The sequence below is a fragment of the Narcine bancroftii genome, chromosome 5, assembly GCF_036971445.1.
Source record: "Narcine bancroftii isolate sNarBan1 chromosome 5, sNarBan1.hap1, whole genome shotgun sequence".
NCBI lineage: Eukaryota > Metazoa > Chordata > Chondrichthyes > Torpediniformes > Narcinidae > Narcine > Narcine bancroftii.
Window position 1 is genome coordinate 180,919,141 of NC_091473.1, and position 26,023 is coordinate 180,945,163.

The 26,023-nt window shown below is 48.5% G+C and overlaps 1 protein-coding gene across 3 annotated transcripts; it reads right to left on the minus strand.

Annotated features, from left to right (window-relative positions):
• Positions 1-2,856: 2,856 nt before the first annotated feature.
• On the minus strand, positions 2,857-12,961 carry iglon5 (IgLON family member 5). 3 transcript variants are annotated; one of them, XM_069939952.1, is made up of 8 exons: positions 12,746-12,961; positions 11,740-11,818; positions 10,973-11,205; positions 10,545-10,670; positions 9,729-9,863; positions 9,245-9,365; positions 4,866-5,017; positions 2,857-4,278 (listed from the first exon to the last, which is right to left on the minus strand). In XM_069939952.1, the coding sequence occupies exons 1-8, from the start codon at positions 12,798-12,800 to the stop codon at positions 4,214-4,216; spliced, it is 966 nt and encodes a 321-aa protein (XP_069796053.1). In that variant the 5' UTR covers positions 12,801-12,961; the 3' UTR covers positions 2,857-4,213. The 3 variants fall into 3 exon arrangements, with proteins under 3 accessions (XP_069796053.1, XP_069796052.1, XP_069796054.1); XM_069939951.1 differs by having other exon boundaries at positions 2,857-4,627; XM_069939953.1 differs by lacking the exon at positions 9,729-9,863 and having other exon boundaries at positions 2,857-4,627.
• Between the last annotated feature and the right edge of the window lie 13,062 nt (positions 12,962-26,023).

A 26,023-nucleotide genomic window follows, 5' to 3' on the forward strand; every position in this document is an offset into this window, starting at 1 on the left:
TTGACTCCCATTCCCTGAGATCCAGGCAGCTCATTTGACGGACCCTGCCCCTTCCAACTTGCCCCACCATTGGGTGGGACAAGGGGGTGGGGGGTGGTGATGCGGGGAAGGGGCAGTGAGAAGGGGAAGGGGTGGCGAGGAGGGAATGGGCAGCAAAGAAGGTAGGGGCGGAGAGGAGGAAGGGGCAGCAAGGAGGGAAGAGGCGGCGAGGAGGGAGGGATGGCGAGGAGGGAGGGGCCACTTTCTCTCCTGTGTTCCTTCTGTTGAGATGGACCTATAATTGTGCCACCCCTCCCCTCTCACCCCACCCAGGTGATGGAGGACTGGGATATACGGAGTTCAATGATGATCGCGTCTCCCTACGGAATCTCCACCTCAAACAGAACTCTCCCTCAGAGGAGGAATCTTGCCCCCAACAGATCCCCAGCTCACAGCCCTCAGTACGTCAGGTTCGGAGGGTGGGGAGTGGTGGGGAAGGGGTGGGGTCTGTGAGGAGTGGTGGGGAAGGGGTGGGGTCTGTGAGGAGTGGTGGGGAAGGGGGTGGGGTCCATGTGGAGTGGTGGGGAAGGGGTTGGGTCCACGGGAAGAGGTGGGGAAGGGTCTGTGGGGTTGTGGGGTCCGTGGGGAGTGATGGGAGGGAGTGGAGTCTGCTGGGAGTGAGGGGGGTGGTGTCTACGTGGAGTGAGAGGGAAGGGATGGGGTCTATAGGGAGTGAGGGGAACGACTAGGGTCCATGGAAAGGGGTGGGGTCCATGGGGAGTGTTGGGGAAGGGGTGGGGTCTGTGGGGAGTGAGGGTGAAGGCTACGGTCCATGGGGAAGTGGTGGGAAGGGGTGGCATCTAATGGGGAGTGGTGGGGAAGGGCTGGTGTCTGTCCGGGAGGAGGCGAAGGGCTGGGGTTCGCCAGGAACCAGCGTAATTCCAGATTTACCTCTTCCCTCAGCCCAGGAAACTCCAACCGCCATCCTTCGAACCAAACTCCGGACCTTCTCAAGGCCAGAAAGGCCACCATGGTGTGATGAAGATCCCTCCCAATTCCACCATCCATCACCCCCCCTCAGAACTCCCCATTCACCAACCCCCTCCTGCTCCACCAAAAGGGGTCTTGGAGACCTGCATCCCCCATCTTCTCGACTCCTCCGAGACGGGTTCGTGGTCTTGCAGGACGGTTGGGAAAGCACTTCTCCCTTTGCAAGGACTGAGCCTGACTTTCGGGACCATCCTGGGGACGATCGAGTCAACTTGAAGCTGAGAGGGCACCTTTAAAAGTTTAGCCAGTGTGAAATTCTCCAGAGAAGAGGAGATTATTTGCCCAATACCTCCAGAGGTGGGAGAGCCGTCTATTCTACTGGAAAATAACAGATTTTTTTTTGAAAAAGGCAAACTATTATTTAGATGGGGAGAAAATTCAAAATTCCAAGATGCAAAGGGCCTAGGGTTTGGCCAATGTTTCGGGCCTGAGACCTTTAAGGAATGAACAAAAAAGTAGGAAATCACAGAGTTTGGACAGTGCCGGCCGGGAGAGGGACCAGACTAACAACATATGCTGAGGGACTAAGGAATTGATCACGTCTGTGTGAAATGAGGCAGAGAAGGAAGTCACAGAGCTGGGGGAAGAGGGTGGGGGGAGTTTAACCAAAGCCAGACAAGTTGATGTCAACGCCATCTGATGGAAGATGAGGTGTTGTTCCTCCAGTTTGCGGGTGGGCTCAGTCTGTGCGTGAACAAATGTGTCGGCCAGGGAATGGGGCGGGGAATTGAAATGGGCAGCCTCTGGGAAATCCACGCTATTGCAACGGACGGGGCTGAAGGGGTCAGTGAAGCGACCTCCCAGTCTGTGTCCGGTCTATCTGATGTAGAGGAGATCCCATCAGGAGCAGAGTTTGCAGTGGACAATCCACCCCTCCCCACAGATTCACCGTGAAATGTTGCTTCACTGGGAAGGACAGTCTGGGGCCCCAAATGGGGGTGAGGGAGGGGGTGTGGGGGCAAGTGGAGTGTTTCCTGCGGTCACGGGGGGGGGAAGGGGGTAGGTATCAAGGGGGGTGATTGATGGGGAGGGAGAGGAGTGGAAAAGGGCGTCCCTGCAGAAGGAAAGTGGAGAGAACCTGTGGACACTGCGAGACCAGCCGGGATCCTCCAGCATCTCCGTGTGGAGAAGAAGGGTGCGGATGTGGAGTGCATGGACTAAGTCCTCCCAGGGGAGAGTTACCTCACTCCACTGACCCATGACATATCCCACAGCATCCCCAGGCTCCTACAAACACCCCCACCCCCACTTCTTGTCAAGGTTTTCAAATGCTGGTCTTGTAAATGCTTGTGTATTTAATCAGAGACAAACATATTTTTAATAAACTTCTATTTGCACATCTCAGTGTTGAGGACTCTCAGTGGGGTAAGGGAAACTCAAACACAGATGGGAGGGAGGGGCTGTGAAGAGGGATCATCACACAATCCAGGCCTTGACTGCCCCTGCCATCTTCTCCATTAACCCCATTGTGGTCCCACACACACCTCCCTGTCTCTGTAACTCCCTCCAGTCACCTACACCCCTCCCTGTCTCTGTAACCCCCTCCGATCCCCTACGTCCCTCCCCGTCTCTGTGTCCCCTCCGGTCCCGTACACCCATCCCCATATCTGTAACGCCCTCCGGTCCTGTACACCCCTCCCCATCTCTGTAACCCCCCTCTGGTCCTCTACACCCCTCCCTGTCTCTATAACTCTGGTCCTCTACACCCCTCCCTGTCTCTATAACCTCCTCCAGTCCCCCACATTCCGCCCTGTATCTGTAACTCCTGTACCATGGGGATCAATTCTGGCAAAATTATTCCAGTCAAAACACATTGAAAGAGACAACTTTAAAAAAAAAGACTCGTTTAATAGATGCAGTGAGAAGAATACACAATGTTGACAGGAATCAAACTTCACAACCACTTGGTTTACAAACAATTTCATTCATTAAATATTTTTCTTTTTTCAAACTTTAGAATCAGAAGCATGCACTTTGATGCTTGGGGAATGTTCTTACCCCCACCCCTCTCTGCAGCGGAAGATGGCGTTCCTGAGGCCATTCTGCCTGTCACAACACAAACTATCCCACTCGCTATCTTCCTACTGTCAGGACAGACAGGGTGGTTGGAGTTTCTTCTGGACCTTGCTTCTGTACTGGAGAGAGAGGAGGAGGGGAGAGAGAGAGAGAGAGAGAGAGAGAGAGGGGGGGAAGAGGGGAGGAAGCGAGAGGGGAGAGATAGGGGGAAGGGGGAAGAGAAAGAGAGGGATGGGGAAGAGAAAAGTCTCTCATCACCTCCCTTTCCATCCCTGCCCCCTCCATAAAAGAAATTTCCCCTGAAGGTTGGGCACATGAGAAATTATTTCAACCCCAGAAGGAAAACAGCCCCCCCACATCAAACCTCCCCCACCAGTGCTGCTCCTGGGATTTGCTGGGCTTCTCCATGAATAGAAGGAGAGATATTGAGATTTAGAGGGAGAGCGCAATATCGAGGGAGAGCGCGATTTAGAGGGAGAAAGATTTAGAGGGGGAGAGAGATTTAGAAGGGGATAGATTCTGAGACTGAAAGGTACAGAGTCGACATTTGCAGGTGAAATTGTACTGTAGAAATATAGACCTTCCGCCTTTGAACATTGGAAGACGCAGGGATTCGTGACTCAGCCTGTTCTGGGACAAGGAGGGCTTGGAGAGGAAGCATCGGTACGGCCACGCCAGTGTGGCTTGTTCCCAATCTCCTCTGGATCTTACCTTGCCAAGGGTGGCAGAGCCCCAGCGACTGGGATTTCAAGCTGGACTGGAGACAGGAATGTCCCCCCCACCCACTTTCTGGTATTGGAAGACGGAGGAATTTTATTGTTTCGGCAATGGCTGGGGCATTGGGGCCTTCCCCACAACCCTTAAGGCTGAGGGAGGATGTCTGTTGTGCCGGGAGGGGTGCAAGGGACAACGTCTAACCTATTCATGGACGGCAGTCATCAAAGAAAGGAGCCAGGGCTCAGGCCACACACCAGGCCCAGCAGTGGTAAATGACCAGGCCAACAGATAAGGCCTCAGGCCACACTCCAGGCCCTGCAGTGGTAAATCACCATGGTAATGGGTAAGGCCTCAGGCCCCACTCCAGGCCTGCAGTGGCTCAGCTTAGTTCACAGGCTGAAGGTGGAACTCACTCAGTGTTCATGGCGAGAGTCCGTTAAGTTAGCGACGGTCAACTACACAGGAGAACAGGCTGAAGGTGTAAGGGGTTGGGTCCAAAGAGATCCTGTCCCGCACCTGTTCAAACAAAATGACCACAACTCCCATCATGCATTGGTAAAACACTGGAAACAGAGGGGAGCAAGGTCTACAGGCCGAATCTGGGTCAAGGTGGAGTGCCCAGGCAGGGGACGTGCCCAAGGCGAGGTGGGACCATCAGCCTTCCCAACCCCTCATGGATCCAGGGCAAGGTGGGACCATCCCCTCCCCGTGGACTCCCATCCCACCTCCGGTCACCTCCCACCCTAGTTCCCCAACCCCCAAAAGACTCAGTCAGTGTTACAGGAAGCAAGGTAGGTGAGGGTCATGAGGAAGAACCAGAGACCCCTTGAGATGGCAGGCCGGAGTCCTTCTGATGGAGGCCCACCTGCAAAAAGGGAGAGAGAAAGATGGTGGGGGGGGGGGCAGGGGAGAGAGAATCATAAATACAACAGATTATGTTCTCCAACCTCTTCCCTGCCCATTCTCTGCAACCACCCCCTCCTTCCCCATCCATGCACAAGCCCCTCCACCATCCACACCACTCGACCTGCCCCTCCTACATCTATCCAAAGTGGCCCTCCCGCTCCCCCTCGGGAATTCCAGAGGTGGGGTGGAAGACTCACCGTGAAGAAACATGCTGGCATTCATCGCCCCGAGTCTGTTGGAGGCCACACAAGTGTAGTTGCCGTAACTTTCCTGAGACACATTAAGGAACATCAGAAGGGACCGTGTTCGATCCTGCTGAATCCGCAAACCTTCTATCGCTCCCGACAGCCTGGAGATCAAAGGCACATACCACGTAGGCCTGAGTGAAGCTCCCTCCACACTGTCCCATCACACAATCCCGGGGTCAGACACAGAGTAAGCTCCCTCCACACTATCTGCACGAACACTGCACATAATTCTCTAAATCTGGCCTCACCAATGCCTTATACAATTTCACCTTAACATCCCAGCTCCTGGAGTCAGTACTTTGATTTATGAAGGCCAATATGCCAAAAGTTCTTGTTTCAACCCTGTCCACCTGTGTCACCCTTTCAGAGAATTCTCTGACCACCCCACTCCCACCCAGGACCCGACTTCCCTGCTCCTGCCCGGGACCCGACCTCCCCACTCCTGCCGGGACCCAACAGTCCCCGCCCCTGCCCAGGACCTGACTTTCCCGCTTCCCCCCCCCCCCCCCCCCCCCCCCACCCAGGACTGACATCCCCGTTCCCGATGATCCCCACTCCTGCGTGACACCACTCCCTTCCCGCCCCCTGGGTTAAACCCTACTCAGCCTAATGGTTAATCGACTACTGCCTTTGGTGCGCGGCTCAGGAGTTTGGATGATCGGAGAGAATTTGTCCTCCATCCATTGCATGGAGTCTGGTGCCAAGGAACTTACTTCTCGTCCCTCTGACTTTATGAGAAGGGAGGTTGTGGGCCAAAGAATGCAGAACATTCAGTAGAAATGAGGAGCCTGAGTATTTGTCCCACCGAAAATGATCTGCCAGGCGAGGCAGGATGGTCAGGGAGTGGACCAGAGAGCAGACATGGACACTGGTGGGGGGGGGGGGGAGCTGCTCTGGGGGTAGCAGACATGGACACGGGGGGCTGCTCTGGGTAGCAGACATGGACACGGGGGCTGCTCTGGGGTAGCAGACATGGACACTTGGGGGGAAAAGGAGCTGCTCTGGGGATAGCAGACATGGACATGGGGGAAATGGGGGAGCTGCTCTGGGGATAGCAGACATGGACACGGGGGGCTGCTCTGGGGTAGCAGACATGGACACGGGGGCTGCTCTGGGGTAGCAGACATGGACACTTGGGGGGGAAAAGGAGCTGCTCTGGGGATAGCAGACATGGACATGGGGGAAATGGGGGAGCTGCTCTGGGGATAGCAGACATGGACATGGGGGAGATGGGGGAGGGAAGTTCACTGTCTGATCAGATGCACAACCTGTGAGGTCCTTGTCCTGAGCTGGAAGATGCTTCCGGTTCGGGATGACGTCTTACATGGCCGAGCCTTGGTTCGATCTGCAACTGTGTTGCCAAACTGACAGAGGGGAGTGAGCATTGGAGGAAATTCCTCGCTTGCTCTCTGTGGAAGGGTATTAACCTCGTGGGGATACTGCGAGGGGTGGGGTGGGGGGATACAGAAGACACAGAGGGTTCAGAATGTGGAGATACATTACGACGCAATGCATGGTGGATACAGTGGCAGGAAGGGGAATCCCCCCCCCAAGCCTGCTCCAACTCCACCATTCAACTACTGACTCATTATCTGCTATCTGTTGTGGCTCCCCCTAACGTTAGAACCTCGCTTCGCCCCTGCCCTCTGGCTTCTCCCATCCAGCCAGTTCACCACTTCACCATGAATAATGAGCGTCTCAACCTTCCTGACTAACCTCCCCTGTGGGACCTCATCAAAGTCCCTGTAGACAACAGCCCCAGTCATTCCTTCATCAATGCTCCTGGTAACATCGTCAAAAAACTCTAAGATTGGTTAAATGCAGCCTACCTCACACAAAGCCATGTTGACTCTCCCTAATCAGTTCCTGGGCATCCAAATAATTCTACATCTGATCTCTTAGAACACCTTCCATAATTTACCCACCACTGACGACGTCAGGCTCACCCGCCTGTAATTTCTAGGGTTACTTTTGAGCCTTTTTTAAACAACGGAACAACGTGAGCTCCCCTCCGAAGCTCCAGCACCTCCCTCATGGATAAAGAGATTTTAAATTGCCCCTGCAATTTCTACACAGGCCTCTCTCAAGGTTTGAGGATCTTGTCAGCCCTGAGGATTTATCCACCTTTATTTGCTTTAAGGCAACAGGCACTTCCTCCTCTTTAATCTGCAAGGGTTCCACAACCTCGCTGCTTGTTTTCCTTCCTTCCCACGACTGTGCACATTTTCAGCGTGAATTCTGATGCAGAATGCAGGCCCTTCGGCCCACAAAATTGTGCTAATCATGTCCCTCCCTTACAAATGATTAGGCTTACCCATAGCCCTCGATTTTTCTCACCTCCAGCCTACATGTACATATCCAAAAATTTCCCTATCGTATCCACCTCCAGACACATTCCACTCACCCAGCACGCTCCGTATAAAAAAAACTCACCCCTGACATCTCTGTACCTACTCCCAACACCTTGTGGAAAACATTTCCACCCTGGGGAAAAGCCTCTGTCAAGATCCTTTCCCACAGTACATGCTGAGGTAAAGTTTTCATTAAAGTGATTGCGATTCCCTCTGGTTCCATGCACATTTTCCCACTGATACGTCCAATTCTTTTACATTCCATCCTCTTACTTTCCACATACTTGGTAGAAGGCCTTGGGGATTCCCTTAATCCTGCTCCACCAAAGCTTTTAAAACTGTTGATCTGACCCAGTTCTCTGCTCCTTCTGTAAGCTCTTCTTTTCTACTTGACTAGATTTAATACAGCCTTTGTTCAACATGGGTCCTGTCCCTACCATAACTTCCCTGTCTCATTGGAAAGGACCTATGAAAAGCTTCACACAAATAACCCCTGAACTGAACTTTCACCACATGCTTCTCCCCGAGAACATCTGTTCCCAATTTAAGCTCCCCATTTCCCGTCATAGTTCCCCTTCCTCTAATTAAGCTTCTCTCTCTCTCTCTCTCTCGCCAATGCTATTGTAAAGGAGATAGAATTAAGATCACGATCTCCAAAATGCTCTCCTACTGAGAGATCTGACACCAGACCAGGTTCGTTTCCCAACACCAACTCCAGTACAGACTCTCCTCTTATAGGCAAAAAACAGACCAAACAAACTCCAACCCTTTGCTCCAGACTAACCTCTTTTCTTTCTACTCACACCCTACTTTAAGTGATCCCTACACCATCTGTGATTAGTAAGGGATTGCTTAAGGTAGGACGTGAGTGGAAAGGGAAGATTGAGAATAACTGCTCTAGACCTAATTGTGACTGGAATATTTTGCTTGAAAAAATTGCCATTGGCCCATTTCCTTTAGAGTTTTGAAACCGTGCACATAATGAGCCAATGAGGGACGATTAAAACTGGTTTCCAACTTTTTATTTTTGCTTTAGGTGTTATTTGGGGGGCAGAAAGAAAAAGTTTGAGAACCACTGCGGGAGATGCCAATCGAACGAGCCGTAGTACTCAAACAGATGATTCCTCACAAAATAGCGTTTGAGTCGGGTCTGTAGTTCAATGGTGGAGTTGGAGCAGGTTTGTGTGGGGGTGGGGGGCTTCCCCTTCCTGGAACTGTATCCAGCAATGGGTGGCCAACACTCAGAGATCAGTACCTGGAATATTCAGTTCCTGGTCGCCTCATGACAGAGAAGGATGTGGATGCTGTAGAGGGGGGGCAGAGGAGACTCACAAGGACACTGACTGGGTTGGAGGCCGCACCTCATGAGGAGAGGATGTGTGAACGTGGTCTTTTCTCCTGGGAGAGACGGAAGGCGAGGGTGACCTGATAGAGGTGGACAAGATGATGAGAGGCTTTGATTGTGTGGATGGCCAAAGGCTGAAATGGCCGACATGAGGGGGGCATAGTATTAAAGTAAGGAGAAAGTTCTTCACACAGTGAAGGGATGGGTAATGGAATGTGCTGCCGGTAACGGTTGTGGAGGGAGGGGCAATAGGGTCTTTAGGAGACCAATAGACAGGTACAGGATCTGAGGAAAATGGAATGTTATTCAGCAGGGAAATTCTACACAGTTGTTAGACCAGGTTATCAAGTCAGCACAGCACTGTGGGCTGAAGGGCCTGGACTGTGCAGGAGATTTCAATGATATTTAGGAAATTAAAATCTCCCATCACGACATCTCTTATCCCATATAGGCTTGAGTGAAGCTCCCTCCGCACCGTTCCATCACACACTCCCGGGGTCAGACACAGAGTGAAGCTCCCTCCGCACCATCCTGTCACACACTCCTGGGGTCGGACGCAGAGTGAAGCTCCCTCCGCACAGTCCCATCACACACTCTGTGGTCAAACACAGAGAAAAGCTCCTTCCCCTCACCTCTTCTCCTCCTTGAACCACTGGAATTTGGCTGCAGGTACAGAGTGGGCCTCACATCGAAGCACAGCTGGATGTCCATTCCTGACTGTCACATTCCTCACGTCCGTGATCTCCGGTGCATCTTGAGGGTGCCATGAAATTCAGCCATGAGTATCTTAACCTGGAGGCTCGGGGGCGGTGGGTGCGGGGGATGAGCCCTTCTCGTCAATCCTCTTCCCAGCCACTCTCCCACCTTCTGCTCTCTCACCCTCAATCCACACCCACTCCATGGCCCCTTCCGTACCTGCCACCCTTCCCCACTCCCCTCTCCCATCCTCCATCCACCTCCCAACCCTTCCGCTCCTCTCCTCCTCCCCCACTCACCTCTCCCTCCCCACGCTCTCCCCTCCCCAGCACTCTTTCCCCAAACCCCTCCACCCTCCCATTCCCCTCCCCCTGCCCCAACCCCCCCCTTGTCTCCCTCTTCCCTCCCCCTCCCACTCACAGTTGACGGTGAGCTGCACCCTCCGTGTGTCGGCCCGTCCCAGCCCATTGCTGCTACTGCACAGGTATTGCCCGGCCTGGAACCGCGACACCCCCGTGATCTCCAGGATCTCACCCTCATTCAGCAGGTACTCCTCTGTGGGTAGGAAGGGTGGGGTCAGAGATCCCATCCATCCCTCCCTTCCTCTCCCATTCCCTCCCTCTTCTCTCCACCTACCTCCCTTTATACCCTCTCTCCCTCCCATTCCCTCTTCTCTCCCACCTCTTTCTCTAACTCTCCCTCCTGTTCCATTGCTCCTTACCTTACCCTTCAATCTCCCCTATCGCCCTTCACACCTCCATTCCCCTCCTCTTCCCCTCTCTTTCCACTCCCATCCCCTCCTCTCCCCTCTCTTCCCCTCCCCATCCCATCTCCCCTCCCCCTTTCCACTCCCCCTCCCCTTTTCACTCCCATCCTCCCACTTTCTCCCCTCCCTCCTCTCCCTGACTCCCTCCTCTCCATGACTCCCTCCTCTCCCTGACTCCCTCCTCTCCCTGACTCCCTCCCTCCTCTCCTCCCTCCCTCCCCTGACTTGCTTCTCTGCTGTATAATGTCCATTGCTGGTACTTCACTGACTCTATGCCTCCTTTCTTCAATTGGTTGGACCTCAGGATGGGAACAGACTCCCTTCTCTGATTCCCTGTTCCATAACCCCTTCCCAATCCACAAACCCCCCGCAGCCTATGACCCCCTGATGCCCCACGATTTCCCCCCCCCCCACTGGCCCAGGACCCACCCACCTCCCCCTCCACTGCCCCAAGAATCCAGTCAGCTCACTGTTTGATTCAATCTTTCTCCACGACACGAGAGGTTCAGGTCGACCAACGGCAAGGCACAGGAGGGTCACACTGTCTCCTTCGTTCCGAGTCAGATCCGACGAGATATTCACGATCCTGGCTGGGACTGCAGACACAGGCAGGGAGGTTGAGGGATCAGTCCCAGACACACCAAAGGCTCAGACCCACTCCCGAACTTCCCTGGCTCCCCTCACAGGTCCCGTCACACACCTCCAGGGTCAGACACAAAAGGAAGCTCCCTCCACATCGTCCCATCACACACTCCCAGGGTCAAACACAGAGTGAAGCTCCCTCCACACTGTCCCATTACACACACTCCCGGGGTCAGACACAGAGTGAAGCTCCCTCCGCTCCATTGCATCACACACTCCCAGGGTCAGACACAGAGACAGGTTTTGAAAAGCTCACCTTGCACAATAAGATAGATTTGCAGAGTATGGGGCTGGTCTTGCGTTTGAAATGAGCAGGTATATGGACCCTCATCGTACACGGACACTGAGGAGATGTCGATGCGGTACTGCAGAGCGCTGTGCATTGCGAGGTGTACACGCCGGTCCATTGACCACTTGTCCTCTCCGGCATACAGAATGCTCGATCGATTCAACCAGGCCACACGAGTCACATTCCCACTGATGTCACAGCTGCAGGAGAGGTGGGGGGGGGCGAGAGAGAGTGGGAGGGGGGAGAGTAGGGGGTGGAAGGGGATAGGGGAGGAGGGGGAAAAAAGGGGTAGAGAGAGAGAGAGGAGTGGGGGAGGGTAAAATATTTTCCCTCATGGATCAGGTGGCCCCCTCACTCTCCCTCCACTCCTCCCTCCATCTCTTCCACTCCTCCCTGTCTCCCTCCACCACATCCCAGGATTTCGTACTCCACCCCTCCCTCCATCTCTTTGCCACCAACTATCTCCCTCCATCTCTGTCCCCTCCTTCCATATCTCCCTCCACCCCTCCTACTCTCCCTCTGTTCCCTCCTTCCATCTGACCAACCCCCACCCTCAACCTCCCTCCAACCAATCAAGAGAGCTGCTGCCTTCCTATTGGATGGAGGATTGGGAAGGGGAGGCAAAGCCTATCTGGGATGGCTGACCAAGGGCAGGGTAGGATGCTGGATGGATGGGCACCCATCCCAGAGTGGAGGAGGGAAGGGTGGAAACATTGCCACCTTGGGGTCACTACCTGAGGGAGGCCGTCTCGCCCTGAGATACGGTGATGTTCTCCACTCCTTCAGAGAGCTCGAGGGCCCTGGACAGTAGCCCTAGGGGGAGAGGGGGAAGAGAGAGTGTGGGTAGAAGAAAGAGAGGGGGGGGAAGAGAGAGGGGGAGGAAGAAAGGATGGAAGAGAGAGGGAGGGGAGAAGGAGGAGGAGAAGAATAAGTGAGTGTGAGGAAAACATTTCCATTGAAGAGTGTTCAACCCCCACACCCTCCCCCGTCTCTGTAACCCCCTCCAGTCCCCGCACCCTATCAGTCTTTGTAACCCCCTCCGGTCCCCTACCCCCTTCCTTGTCTCTGTAACCCCCCTCCAGTCCCCAACACTCCTCCCTGTCTCTGTAACCCCCTCCGATCCCCTACATCCTTCCTTGTCTCTGTAACCCCCTCCGATCCCCTACACCCCTCCTTGTCTCTGTAACCCCCTCCGATCCCCTACACCCCTCCTTGTCTCTGTAATCCCCACCGGTACCTCTCCTCGAATACCCAAAATGTCCAAATCCCCGCAATTTGTTCTGCAAAATCTACCCCCCCCCCCAATCCCACCGGCGAAAGGCACGTCTTCATATCTCGATCCCCCCGCCGTTCCACAAGGAAATCATCCGTAACCCGCTCGCCAAGGTCCCAAACGATCAATCAGCGCCAGTGTCAGGTGACACAACACATTTCCCGGTCCTGGGACCAGGGGTCGGTGGGGGAGGCCGTCGGCTCCACGGGAGAGATCCTGCATTGCAGCCGATTCGTGGAAGCCTGCTGTCCACTTTCAACACTTAATTTAGCCGGTTTCTCCGCATGCACCTTTCCCAGATATTAGCAGCAGAAAAGGAGGGGGGGGGGGTGGTGGAGGTGAGAAACACCAGCAACTCAATGCCATCTTCAAACGTTGTTGGAGGTTTCGGGCGCATCGGGTGTATGAGAGCGGCCAATATTAGTATTCCGTCCTCCACAGTGACAGGATGGAACGAGACGAGGTACCTTGCAGGAGAAACGCTGATACGAGCCCAACATTCAACCGGCAAAAGCGGTGCATTTTCGAGGAGGGAGAGATTGAGGAGGAGGGAGAGAGAGTGGGGAAGGTGAGGAAGGGGGGGGGTTAAATCCCACGGGAAGGACGGTCGAGTCTCTCCACTTGCCCCCCGGCCGATCCTTGCATCTCCGTCACGGGGAGCGAGCTGTCTTCCACAGTCAGAGCCCAGTGCAAGGGGGGTGGGGGGGGGGGGAAGGGGCGAACACGTTTGATGGGCATGGAGGAGGAGGCCAATCACGAGGTCGGAAGGGTGAGGGGGGCGGGGTAGGGGGATTTCAAGGAATGCAGTGCGAGGGAGGGGGGGGGTGACAGAGACAGGGAGGGGTGGAGGGGACCGGAGGGAGGTGACAGAGACAAGGAGGGGTGGAGGGGACCGGAGGGGGGGGTGTGACAGGGACAGGGAGGGGTGGAGGAGATCGGAGTGGGGTGACAGAGACAGGGAGGGGTGGAGGGGACCGGAGGGGGGTGACAGAGACAGGGAGGGGTGGAGGAGATCGGAGGGGATGATTGAGACAGGGAGGGGTGGAGGAGATCTGAGGGGGTGGGGGTGACAGAGACAGGGAGGGGTGGAGGGGACCGGAGGGGGCCTGTGTGACAGAGACAGGGAGGGGTGGAGGAGATCGCAGGGGGTGACAGAGACAGGGAGGGGTGGAGGAGATCGGAGGGGATGATTGAGACAGGGAGGGGTGGAGGAGATCGGAGGGGGGAGTGACAGAGACAGGGAGGGGTGGAGGAAATCGGAGGGGTGGGGGTGACAGAGACAGGGAGGAGTGGAGGGGACCGGAGGGGGGTGACAGAGACAGGGAGGGGTGGAGGGGGGTGACAGAGACTGGGAGGGAGGGAGGGGGGTGACAGAGACTGGGAGGGGACCGGAGGGGGTGACAGAGACAGGGAGGGGTGGAGGGGACTGGAGTGGTAGACAGAGAGGGGGGAGGGGATTGCAGAGACGGGGGGGGGGGGAAATTACAGATATGAGGTGGGGTGGTGTCTTACATCCCGGGTAAACGCTATCACACGTCCCTTGGAGGGGGGGGGGGTCCTCAACGCTCACAACTAGTTCAACATCCCGCACCACCAGAGCCCGGGGATCGGGAACAGCCGTTCTCGTCGTTTTCTGAAGGCAAAAAACTTTTCTCGTGTTGAGTTGGAGGACCTCAGGGGAGTGCAATCGAACGTCGAGATCTGCAGCATAGTCTTCAGGCCCTTCGGCCCATACTACTGTGCCGACCCAATAACTGACTTGCGAATTTCCTCCCTCTATTTCTGCCCGTCCCCATCTACTGAACTTGTCTCTGTAACCCCTTCCGGTCTTCTCCACCCCTCCCTGTCTCTGTCAACCCCTCCGGTCCCATCCACCCCTCCCTGTCTCTGTAACCCCCTCCCGTCCCCCACACCTGTACTCACTGAGGGCAGGTGAGATACAACTTGGGTTCAGGGGGGAAGGTTTAAGGGAAACCTCTTCCCACAGAGAGGGGTAGGAGTGTGGACCGAGCTGAGGTGGTGCATGCAGGCTCAATTTTAACAATGGAGAGAAATTTGAACAGATAAAAGAAATGGCGGGGAAGGTGTCACGTCGCCTACGGTGTGGATCCCAGGAGAGGTGGAGCGGAGACAAAGCGCGACTCCGCAGGGTCCAACCGCGGCCCATTTGAGGATAAACAGACAAGACCCTTCTGGACAGTAACCACAGCGGCGAACCAGCGAGGGACCCACACAAGTTGCAGGCGACTTTCGGTCGGGGGACCCGCGATACGAGAGGGAGCCTAGGGAAAGAAGGAATCCCGAAGGCGCTGGAGGTTCCCGATCGTGTCGGGGTTCGGATCCGGAGCTCGGGAGGTCGACGGATCGAACAGGAGTCCGTGCAGCTGCAGGAGACAAATCCACGGCCACTCGGCATCTTTGGGGGCTCATTTTTGCTGCTTTCTCTCAGCTCAAAGGCAATTTAGTGTAATATTACTTGTGCAATATTACAGGACTATTCCAGGTGGACAGGGTTGTAATGAGAGCTTTTGGCACATTGGCCTTCATAAATCAAAATGTTGAGTCCAGGAGTTGGGATGTTATGGTGAAGTTGTACAAGACATTGGTGAGGCCACCTTTGGAGAATTGCAATCATAGACCATTATAGCACAGAAACAGGCCTTTCAGCCCTTCTAGTCTTTACCAGATTATTACTTTCCTTCATCTCACTGATCTGCTCCCTCCACACCCCTCCCATCCACGGACCTGTTCAAATACCCAAAAATTAAAATTGAGCCCACATTCACCACTCGTTCTGCATCCCCACCCCTCTGTGTGAAGAAGTTTCCCTAAATGTCTCCACTTTCACTCTTAACCCTCTTCCTCTGTTTGTATCTCACCCACCATCAGTGGGAAAAGCCGACCTACATTTACTCTGTCTCTCCCCCTCATCACTTGAAATATCAAATCTCCCCTCGTTCTTCTACGCTCCAGGGAATAAAGTCCGAACCTGTTCCTGTAACTCGGTTCTTGAAGTCTGGGCAACATCCCAGTAAATCTTCTCTGCCCTCTTTTTATCTTATTGAGATCTTTCCTGTAGTTCAGTGACCAAAATTGCACACAATTCTCCATATTTGGCCTCACCAATGTCTTTTTTTTAAATTTTTTTTTAAATTTTTTATTTTTCACACCATAAATCACATTAGCCATGATATACACTATTTCTTTTTCACACATATACAGTGACTTTTTCTCCCCCCCCCTCCTCCCAAGCCACCACCCCACCCCCCTCTCTCATCCATTTTAGGTATACAATCTAGGTTGCATTAAGCCAGTCAGACAATGTTGTAATTCAACAAAAATACACCAGAAATTCTACTGAGTCCATTCTTTTCTTTCCTTCTCCTTCCATCAACTTAGGTAATGTTTGTCCCCGGTAAGTTTTCGCTATTGTATTTAATGTAAGGCTCCTATACTTGTTCGAATATTTCAATATTATTTCTTAACCTATATGTTATTTTTTCTAATGGAATACATTTATTCATTTAAATTTAGTAGTTTCTTCCTTTTAATTTGGTTATGTATTCCATTAATATTTAAAGTCATATAGTTCAGCGTAGCCCTTTTATATTTTGTTTATCTTCTCTTTCCGTTTTTCCATCATTACCTTTCCTCCTTTTACATTTCTGTTTTCTTATTTTCAACTCTTTATAAGACAACATTCCTACAACATCCAACATTTTCCTTATTCTCCTATTTCTATCTTATTTATCCCCAATCTCCCCTTCACCTCCTGAGTTGTCCTTTATCCCTTGTCGGACAACCACATCTCCCCTCTCCATTTGGATTTGCGAATCCACTCGCAAGCGTCAACTGATTTTGCAGTGAATGCTATTTCCCCCCACCCCGCCCCCCCCAGAAAAGATTTCACTTTTCATATGTCACAAAGGTCACTCTTTTAATTCCCTCCTTATTCTCTCTATTCCATTACCTTCCCTTATTAATTCTTGTCTATACTATCTATATTTTCCTCTAATTACAGATACATTCACATATGCACATTATACATATACACACTTATACCTCTTTACCTGCATACATATCAATCGTTATCATTTTTACTCTCATTACCCGTCTTCCTCCCTCAGTCTATTTTTGTAATTGTTCTGCAAATTTTCGTGCTTTTCTGGATCCGAGAATAGTCTGTTTTGTTGTCCTGGAATAAATATTTTCAATACCGCTGGATGCTTTAGTATAAATTTATACCCTTTCTTCCATAAAATCGCCTTTGCTGTATTGAACTCTTTTCTCTTCTTTAGGAGTTCAAAACTTATATCTGGATAAATGAAGATTTTTTGCCCTTTATACTCCAGTGGTTTGTTGCCCTCTCTTACTTTCTCCATTGTCTTCTCCAGTACCTTTTCTCTTGTAGTATATCTTAGGAATTTTACTACAATAGATCTTGGTTTTTGTTGTGGCTGTGGTTTAGAGGCCAATGCTCTATGTGCCCTTTCTATTTCCATTTCTTGCTGTAGTTCTGGACATCCTAGGGTCTTAGGGATCCACTCTTTTATAAACTCCCTCATATTCTTGCCTTCTTCATCTTCCTTAAGGCCCACTATCTTTATGTTATTTCTTCTGTTATAATTTTCCATTGTATCTATTTTTTGAGCTAGTAGTTCTTGTGTCTCTTTAGTTTTTTTATTAGATTCCTCCAATTTCTTTTTTAAGTCTTCTACCTCCATTTCTGCTGCTACTGCCCGCTCTTCCATCTTGTCCATTTTCTTTCCCATTTCTGTTAAGGTCATCTCTATTTTATTCATTTTCTCTTCTGTGTTGTTTATTCTTTTTCTTAAATCCTTAAATTCCTGTGTTTGCCATTCTTTAAATGACTCCATGTATCCTTTAATAAGAGAAAGTATATCCTTTATCTTGCCTTTCTTTTCTTCTTCTATTTCACTGTACTCTTCCTCTTCCTCTTCTTCTTCCTCTGGGTTGGCCATCTGTTGTTTCTTTGGTGCCCTTTCCTTCTCTTCTTTCTTGTTTCTATTGTCTTCTGTGGTCTCTTCTTGCTGCAGGTGTTCTGCAGCTGTCATTGCCGGCTGTGGAGATCGACTCCCCAGCTGGTCCCCCCTCCCGTTGGTGTGTTTTTTCATTCGCATCGCGCATGCGCGAGGAATCGCGCATGCGCGGTTGCGCACTTTTACTCGGCTCAGCGAGCCATTTTTGTAGTCCATTATTTGCCGACCTGAGGGAGCGGGTTTCTCTCTCCGCAGCGGGCCTCTTCGGACAGGTAAGGCCTTCACCTTTTTCCTCCTTTGTCTTCTCTTCCTCTCTTCTTACCGTTGCTTTCGATTTTTCTTTTTTGTCGCCATCTTCTTTCCACCTTTATACTCACTTTTCTGTAACTTTTATTTCTGTGCCTTTGTGTTTTCCTTTGTTTTTCCCGACTTTTCTGGAGAGGGCTGGAGTTCACCGTCCGGCCACTACTCCATCATGTGGCCTCACCAATGTCTTATACAACTTCACCATAACATCCCGAACTCCTGGACTAAATACTCTGAATCTATTTATTTATTTATTTATTTTTAAATTATTTTTCACACTATAAACCATATTGACCAAGATACATACAGACATTTTTCTTCTTAAATATATACAGTGTCATTTTCTCCCCCTTTTCCCCCCTTCCCTCCCTCAGCCCCTTCCCCATTTATTTAAAGTTCAATCTATAAGATACATTAAACCCGTTAAACAATGTTGTCACTTAATAAAAATAAACAAGACATTTTACTGACTCAGTTCTTTTCGTTGTCTTCTCCTTCTGTCATTTTAGGTGGTGGAAGTCCATGGTAGGATTTCTCTATTGTGTTTCATGTATGGCTCCCATATTTGTTCAAATATTGTAATATTATTTCTTAAATTATAGGTTATTTTTTCTAATAGAATACATTTATTCATTTCTATATACCATTGTTGTATTCTCAAGTTATCTTCTAATTTCCAGGCTGACATAATACATTTTTTGCTACAGCTAGGGCTATCCTAACAAATCTTTTTTGTGCACCATCCAAATCACCATCCAAATTATGTTACTTAAGAGGAAGATCTCTGGGTTTTTTGGTATATTGCTTTTTGTGATTTTATTTAAAATCTGGTTTAGATCTTCCCAAAATTTTTTCACTTTCTCACATGTCCAAATTGCATGAATTGTTGTTCCCGTTTCCTTTTTACAGTGAAAACATCTGTCTGATACTGTTGGGTCCCATTTATTTAACTTTTGAGGTGTGATGTATAGCCTGTGTATCCAGTTATATTGTATCATGCGTAACCTCGTGTTTATTGTATTTCTCATAGTTCCGGAGAATAGCTTCTCCCATGTTTCATTCTTTATCTTTATGTTTAGATCTTGTTCCCATTTTTGTTTAGGTTTACCGTTTGTTTCCTCGTTCTCCTTTTCTTGCAGTTTGATTTACATGTTTGTTACAAATTTTTTGATTATCATTGTGTCTGTAATCACATATTCAAAATTGCTTCCTTCTGGTAACCTCAGACTGTTTCCCAATTTGTCCTTCAAGTAGGTTTTCAGTTGATAGTATGCAAACATTGTATCATGAGTTATATTATATTTATCCTTCAATTATTCAAAGGATAACCATTTATTTCCCGAAAAACAATTTTCTATTCTTTTGATCCCTTTTCTCTCCTATTCTCTAAAGGAAAAGTTATCTATTGTGAAAGGGATTAGCTGATTTTGCATCAATATTAGTTTTGGTAGTTGGTAATTTGTTTTATTCCTTTCTACATGAATCTTCTTCGAAATGTTGAGCAGATGATGCAATACCAGTGAATTCCTACGTTGCACCAATTTTCCATCCCATTTATATAGTATATGTTCAGGTATCTTCTCCCCTATTTTATCTAGTTCTAATCTGGTCCAATCTGGTTTTTCCCTTGTTTGATAAAAATCTGATAGGTATCGTAATTGTGCTGCTCTGTAATAACTCTTAAAGTTTGGTAGTTGTAAGCCCCTTTTTTGTACCATTCTGTTGATTTATCTAGTGCTATCCTCGGTTTTCCCCCTTTCCATAAGAATTTCCTTATTATTTTCTTTAACCCCTTGAAGAATTTCTCTGTTAGGTGTATTGGTAATGACTGAAATAGGTATTATATCCTTGGGAAAATGTTCATTTTAATACAGTTTATCCTTCCTATCAGTAAGTCTTTCCAATCCTCTAAGTTGACTTGTAATTTTTTCATTAGTGGATGGTAATTGAGTTTATATAGATGGCCGAGGTTTTTATTTAGTTGTATATCTAGGTATCGCATTGCTTCCATTTGCCATCTAAATGGTGATTCTTTCTTAAACTTTGAGAAATCTGCATTATTCATTGGCATTGCTTCACTTTTATTTGTGTTGATCTTCTCCATATTCCTTCAATTTCCTTTGTAATTCTTTTATTGATATTTCTGGTTCTGTTAAGTATACTATAGCGTCATCTGCAAATAGACTGATTTTATATTCTTTGTCTTTTATTTTTATCCCTCTTATTTTATTTTCTGTTCTTATTAGTTCTGCTAGTGGTTCTATAGCTAACGTGAACAGTGAGGGAGATAATGGACATCCCTGCCTTGTTGATCTGCTTAAGTTAAATTGTTTTGATATATATCCATTTACTGTCACTTTCGCCAATGCCCCTTATATAATGCTTTAATCCAATTTATATATTTCTCTGGTAGGCTGAATTTTTGTAGTACTTTGAATAAATAATTCCATTCTACTCTGTCAGAGGCCTTCTCTGCATCTAAAGCAACCGCTACTGTTGGAGTTTTATTTCCTTCTACTGCATGAATTAAGTTAATAAATTTACAGATATTGTCTATTGTTCGTCTTTTTTTAATAAATCTAGTTTGGTCTAGATTTACTATTTTTGGTACATTGTCGGCCAATCTGTTTGCTAATAGTTTAGCTATTATCTTATAATCTGTGTTAAGTAAAGATATTGGTCTATATGACGCTGGTGCAAGTGGATCTTTCCCTGTCTTAGGTATTACTGTAATTATTGCTGTTTTGCATGAATCTGGTATGCTTTGTGTTTTATCAATCTGGTTGATTACTTTCAGGAGGGGAGGAATTAATAAGTCTTTAAATGTTTTATAGAATTCTATTGGGTATCCATCCTCTCCTGGTATTTTATTGTTCAGTAGTTTTTTTAATATCTCCTGTAATTCTTCTATTTCAAATGGTTTTATTAATTTATTTTGCTCCTCTGTTTGTAATTTCGGTAGTTCAATTTTAGTTAGAAATTCATCTATTTTGTCTTCCTTCCCTTCGTTTTCAGTTTGATATAGTTGCTTGTAGAATTCCCTGAAGTTTTCATTGAACTCCGTTGGATTATATGTAATTTGTTTGTCCTTTTTCCTGAATGCCAATACCATTTTTTTAGTTTGTTCTGTCTTAAGTTGCCATGCTAGAATTTTGTGCGTTTTTTTCTCCTAGTTCGTAATATTTCTGTTTTGACTTCATTATGTTCTTCTCCACCTTATATGTTTGTAGTGTTTCATATTTTATTTTTTTTATCTGCCAATTCTCTTATTTTAGTTGTGTCTTCCTTCATTGCTAATTGTTTTTCAATATTTACTATTTCCCTTTCCAACTGCTCTGTTTCCTGATTGTAGTCCTTCTTCATCTTGGTTACATAACTTATTATTTGCCCTCTGATGAACGCTTTCATTGCGTCCCATAGTATAAACTTATCTTTCACTGATTCCGTATTTATTTCAAAGTACATTTTAATTTGTCGTTCAATGAATTCTCTAAAATCCTGTCTTTTAAGTAGCATGGAGTTTAATCTCCATCTATATATTCTTGGTGGGATGTCCTCTAGCTCTATTGCCAATAACAGGGGTGAGTGGTCCGATAATAGTCTTGCTTTATATTCCGTTTTCCTAACTCTCCCTTGAATGTGGGCTGATAACAGGAATAGGTCTATCCTTGAGTATGTTTTATGTCTACCTGAATAATTTGAATATTCCTTTTCCTTTGGGTGTTGTTTCCTCCATATATCCAAAAGTTGCATTTCTTGCATCGATTTAATTATAAATTTAGTTACTTTGTTCTTTCTGTTAGTTTTTTTTCCAGTTTTATCCATGTTTGAGTCCAAATTAAGGTTAAAATCCCCTCCTATTAGTATGTTCCCTTGCGTGTCTGCTATCTTCAAAAAAATATCTTGCATTCCTTTAACCCCAATAGTCCCTCCCCTTTCTGAGTTGCCCTTTGTCCCATGTCGGGTAACCACATCTCCCCTCTCCATTTGGATTTGCGAATCCGCTCACAAGCGTCAACTGATTTCACAGTGACTGTTATTCTTCCCCACCCAGCCCCCCCAGAAAAGATTTTAATCTTCATATAACAAAGGTCACTCTCTTAATTCCCTCCTTACTTCCTTTCTTCCCTTTCTTACCTATACTCTATTTTATATATATACATATATATATATATATATATATACACATACACACATAGTTTGTTGTCATTTTTGTTCTTGTTACATTTCGTCATCTCTCTGTCTGTTTTGTAGTTGTTCTGCAAATTTTCGTGCTTCTTCCGGGTCCGAGAATAGTTTGCTTTGCTGCCCCGGAATAACTATTTTAAGTACTGCTGGGTATTTTAACATAAATTTATAACCTTTTTTCCATAGGGTTGTTTTTACTGCATTAAACTCCTTCCTCTTCTTCAGGAGTTCAAAACTTATATCTGGACAAAAAAAAAAATTTTTGACCCTTGTATTCCAGTGGTTTTTTTTGTCCTCTTATTTTTTTCATTGCCTTCTCCAATATATTTTCTCTTGTTGTATATCTTAGGAATTTTACTAGAATGGATCTTGGTTTTTGTTGTGGTTGTGGTTTAGGGGCTAATGTTCTGTGTGCCCTTTCTATTTCCATTTCTTCCTGTAATTCTGGTCTTCCTAGGACCCTGGGGATCCATTCTTTTATAAATTCTTTCATATTTTTGCCTTCTTCATCTTCCTTATGGCCCACTATCTTTATATTGTTTCTTCTATTATAATTTTCCATTATATCTATCTTCTGAGCTAACAGCTCCTGTCTGTGTTTCTTTAACTTTTTTAAAATCAGATTCTTCTAATTTCTTTTTTAAGTCATCTACTTCCATTTCTATGGCTGTTTCTTGTTCTTCCACCTTGTCCACTCTTTTTCCTATATCTGACATGATCATCTCTAATCTATTCACTTTTTCTTCTGTACTTTTTATTTCACTGAATTCTTGTGACTGCCATTCTTTTACTGATTCCATATATTCTTTAAAAAAATATCCATGTACTTGCCCTTCCCTTCATCTTCCATTTCTCTGTGTTCTTCCTCCTCTTCTTCTGAGTCCACTCCAGGATCTGTGTCCTTTACCTCTGTCTCTTCTGGTTTTCTTGTTGGGTCGTTTGTTTTATTTTGTTGGGTATTTTTGGTCTTCTTTTTATTAGAAGTGTCTTGCTGCTGGTCTTCTTCCTCTGGGTTGGTCATCTGTTGTTTCTTTGATTTTTTATTCTCTTCCTTCTTGTTCTCGTTATTTTCTGTTTTCCTGTTGAGAGTCTTGCTGTTGTGCTGTAGTTGCCTGTTTCAGCTGTGGAGATTTACTCCTCAGCTGGTCCCCCCTCCCGTCAGTGTTATTTTTGTCTTGTGCATGCGCGAGGAGGTTGCGCACTTTTGTTTGGCTCCATGAGGCATTTTTGTAGTCCCGAGTTCGGGGTTTCCACTGACCTCAGGGAGCAGGCTTCTCTCTCCACGGTGGGCCTCCTCATACCGGTAAGGCCTTCCCCTTCCTCCTCCAACGTGTTTCCTTCTTTTCTTCCCATTGTTTTTGGTTTTTCTTTCTTCGCTGCCATTTTCTCCACACTTTCACTTTGTTGTGGTTTCTATTTTTGTGCCTGTTTTTTCTCTATCTTTTTTTTAAACTTTTCTGGAGAGGACTGAAGTTTCCCGACCGGCCACTACTCCATCATGTGACTCCTCAATACTCTGGATTTATGAAGGCCAATGTGCCAAAAGCTCTCTTTACAACCCTGTCCACCTGTGACGCCACTTTCAGGGAATTTTGTATTCCCAGGTCCCTCTGTTCCACCGCACTCCTCAGTGGCCAACTGTTTACCATGTCTGTCCTTCCAAAATGCAACACCTTGCACTTGTCTGCATTCAATTCCATTTGCCATTTTGCAGCCCATTATCCCAGCTGGTATTAACTGGAGTAGAGGCTGGGAAACTGGGGTACACACAGAACGCAGCAGGTCAGTGTTCATGGAAACCAGGAATGGAAGCTGTCTGGACCCTGTTCATCCAGCACCTTGTGTGTTGTGTGACACTGACGAGGCCATGAGTATTAGCCTCAAACTGACAGTGTGAGACTGACCCTCCATTCCCTCTGCATCATCCCCCTCTGCTTCCCCTGACAGAAGCCACTTCAATTCACTCTGAGTGAAATCCCAAATGGGCCAAATCCAAGACCATGAACTGCATCGCTGGCCCCTTCATCACTGCTGCATCTGAAGTGTGCAGTTTTGGTCACCAAACTACAGGAAAGAGATCAATGAGGTAGAAAGAGGGCAGAGAAGATTTACTTGGATGTGGAACAAGCTGAAGTGGTGAATGCAGGCTCAATTTGAACATTTAAGTGGAATTAGGACAGGTACATGTATGGGAGGGGAATGGAGGGACATGGACTGGGTGCAGGTCAGTGGTTCTGGGCAGAATTATAGTTCAGCACAGTCTAGAAGGACTGAAGGGCGTTTCTGGTTCCAATAAAGGAATCTTGCAGAAGAGGGAGAGTGCTGTGGAGGGGGCATTAATGCCAGATCCCCCTGCTCGCAGAAGAACCTTCCCGACTGTACAGGTCAAAAACAGGGAACCAGAAGTCAGAGTGTGGGAACTTACCTGTTTAACGCGGGCCAGGCTCTGGGGATTGGACTCCCTCTGCCGGAACTGGCCAAGACCAACAGCCGCTGATTGAAGCTGAACCTCCACTGGCTGCTCTGGCGTGTGGGATCCTGGGCAAACAGCTGCTTCATCGAAGGGAGTCCTCTCCCCACTACCCCCCCCCCCCACACACAAGTGAGGCCGTGCTCCCTGTTCCCACAAAACCCAGTCTTTCCCAGACCAACATCTTGTAAACCTTCTCCCCTACATCTCGCCACCAAGATCCAAGCAAAGGAACAGAAGTAGCAGGAGGTGGCCATTCGGCATGTCGTGCCCTGCTCTGCCATTCACTTAGATCATGGCTGATCTGATGATGGGCTCTTGCCTTTTCCCCACATCCCGTAATTCCCCAACGATGCAAAATCTACCCAACCTTGTCTTAAATACATTTACTGAGGTCGCTTCCACTGCTTCAAGGAGTAGCGAATTCCAGATTCCCCATCCTCTGGAAAAAGCATCTCCGGCCTAAATCTACTGCCTATGTCCCCTTGTCCTGGTCTTCCCTCCCAATGGGAACAACTTACCTATCTCTACCAATGACAGAGACCCTCCCAGTAGCCAAACCACTTCAGTTCTGTATCACACTCCTATGTCTGTCCCTGTCCCAAGTCCACCCAAAAACTGGAGGAACACCACCTGTCTGTCTGGGCCCCTCCAGCCAGATAGTATTAACATCAACTTTTTCGGTTTCTGCCAACCTGCTCCCCTCTCCCCCCTTCCTTATTCACCCACCCATCCCTCCTCCCCTTGATTGCTGCTCCCCCCTTCTCCATCATCACCTGTGTCTACAGATTTTCATATTTTACCTTTTTTTTAAAAAAGCCCACCTGTCTTTTATAATTATATACGTTTTTATAAGATCCCCTCTCATTCTTCTAATATCCCAGCGAGCACAGTCCCAGCATGTACCTGTCCATTGGCCTCCTAAAGACTCTTTCGTCCCTCCCTCCACCACCGTTACCGGCAGCACATTCCATGACCCACCCTCTCTGTATGAAGAACATCCCTCTGTACTTTAACACTATGCCCCCTTGTGTCAGCCATTTCAGCCCCAGGGGAAAAGCCTCTGGTCGTCCACACGATCAACGCCTCTCATCTTGTCCACCTCTTATCAGGTCACCCCTCGTCCTCCGTCTCTCCAAGGAGAAAAGACCACGTTCACTCAACCTCTCCTCATGAGACACACCCTCCAACCCAGGCAGTGTCCTTGTGAGCCTCCTCTGCCCGCTCTCTACAGCATCAATCTCTCCTCATAGGCCAACCCCCTCATCTCTGGGATCAACCTGGTGAACCTCCTCTGCACTGTCTCCAAAGCCAGTCCGTCCTTCCTGGAGTCAGGAGACCAGAACTGCACGCAGCTCTCCAGATGCGGCCTCACCAGGACCTTGTCCAGTCGTCTTCCCCTCTCCCTTATGTGGAGTTAGTCCATGCACTCAACATCTGCCTCATTTCTCCCCGTCGACAAGGCAAGGGTCAGGAATGTGAGGGAACGCTCCCCACTTCCCTGGCTAGAGTTAGTCCATGCACTCAGCATCTGCCTCATTTCTTTCCCTTACCCCCCCCTCCCCCAAATACATGTCCTGCAAGAACAGAGGTAGTCATTGGCTGGGATCCATTGAGGGGGTCTCTCTTGGAAGATCGGAAATTATTGGCTAGGGCCCAACCTTGCAAGATGGGAGGTAGTCATTGACAAGGATCCACTGAGGGGAAATGGAAACCACCTCGCAAGGTGAGATGCAGTTATTGGCCATTACAGAAAGGGGCAGCAATAAGGAAGACAGCCA

What these genes read in the sequence shown, in the direction of transcription:
- iglon5 (XM_069939951.1), bottom strand. Translation starts at nt 12,800, where the DNA reads ATGCACCGCTTTTGCCGGTTGAATGTTGGGCTCGTATCAGCGTTTCTC. An exon ending in AATCTATCTTATTGTGCAAG is followed by an intron (nt 10,671 to 10,972) that starts GTGAGCTTTTCA and finishes CTGTGTCTGCAG; the next exon opens with TCCCAGCCAGGATCGTGAAT. An exon ending in TGGTTCAAGGAGGAGAAGAG is followed by an intron (nt 5,018 to 9,244) that starts GTGAGGGGAAGG and finishes TTTGATCTCCAG; the next exon opens with GCTGTCGGGAGCGATAGAAG.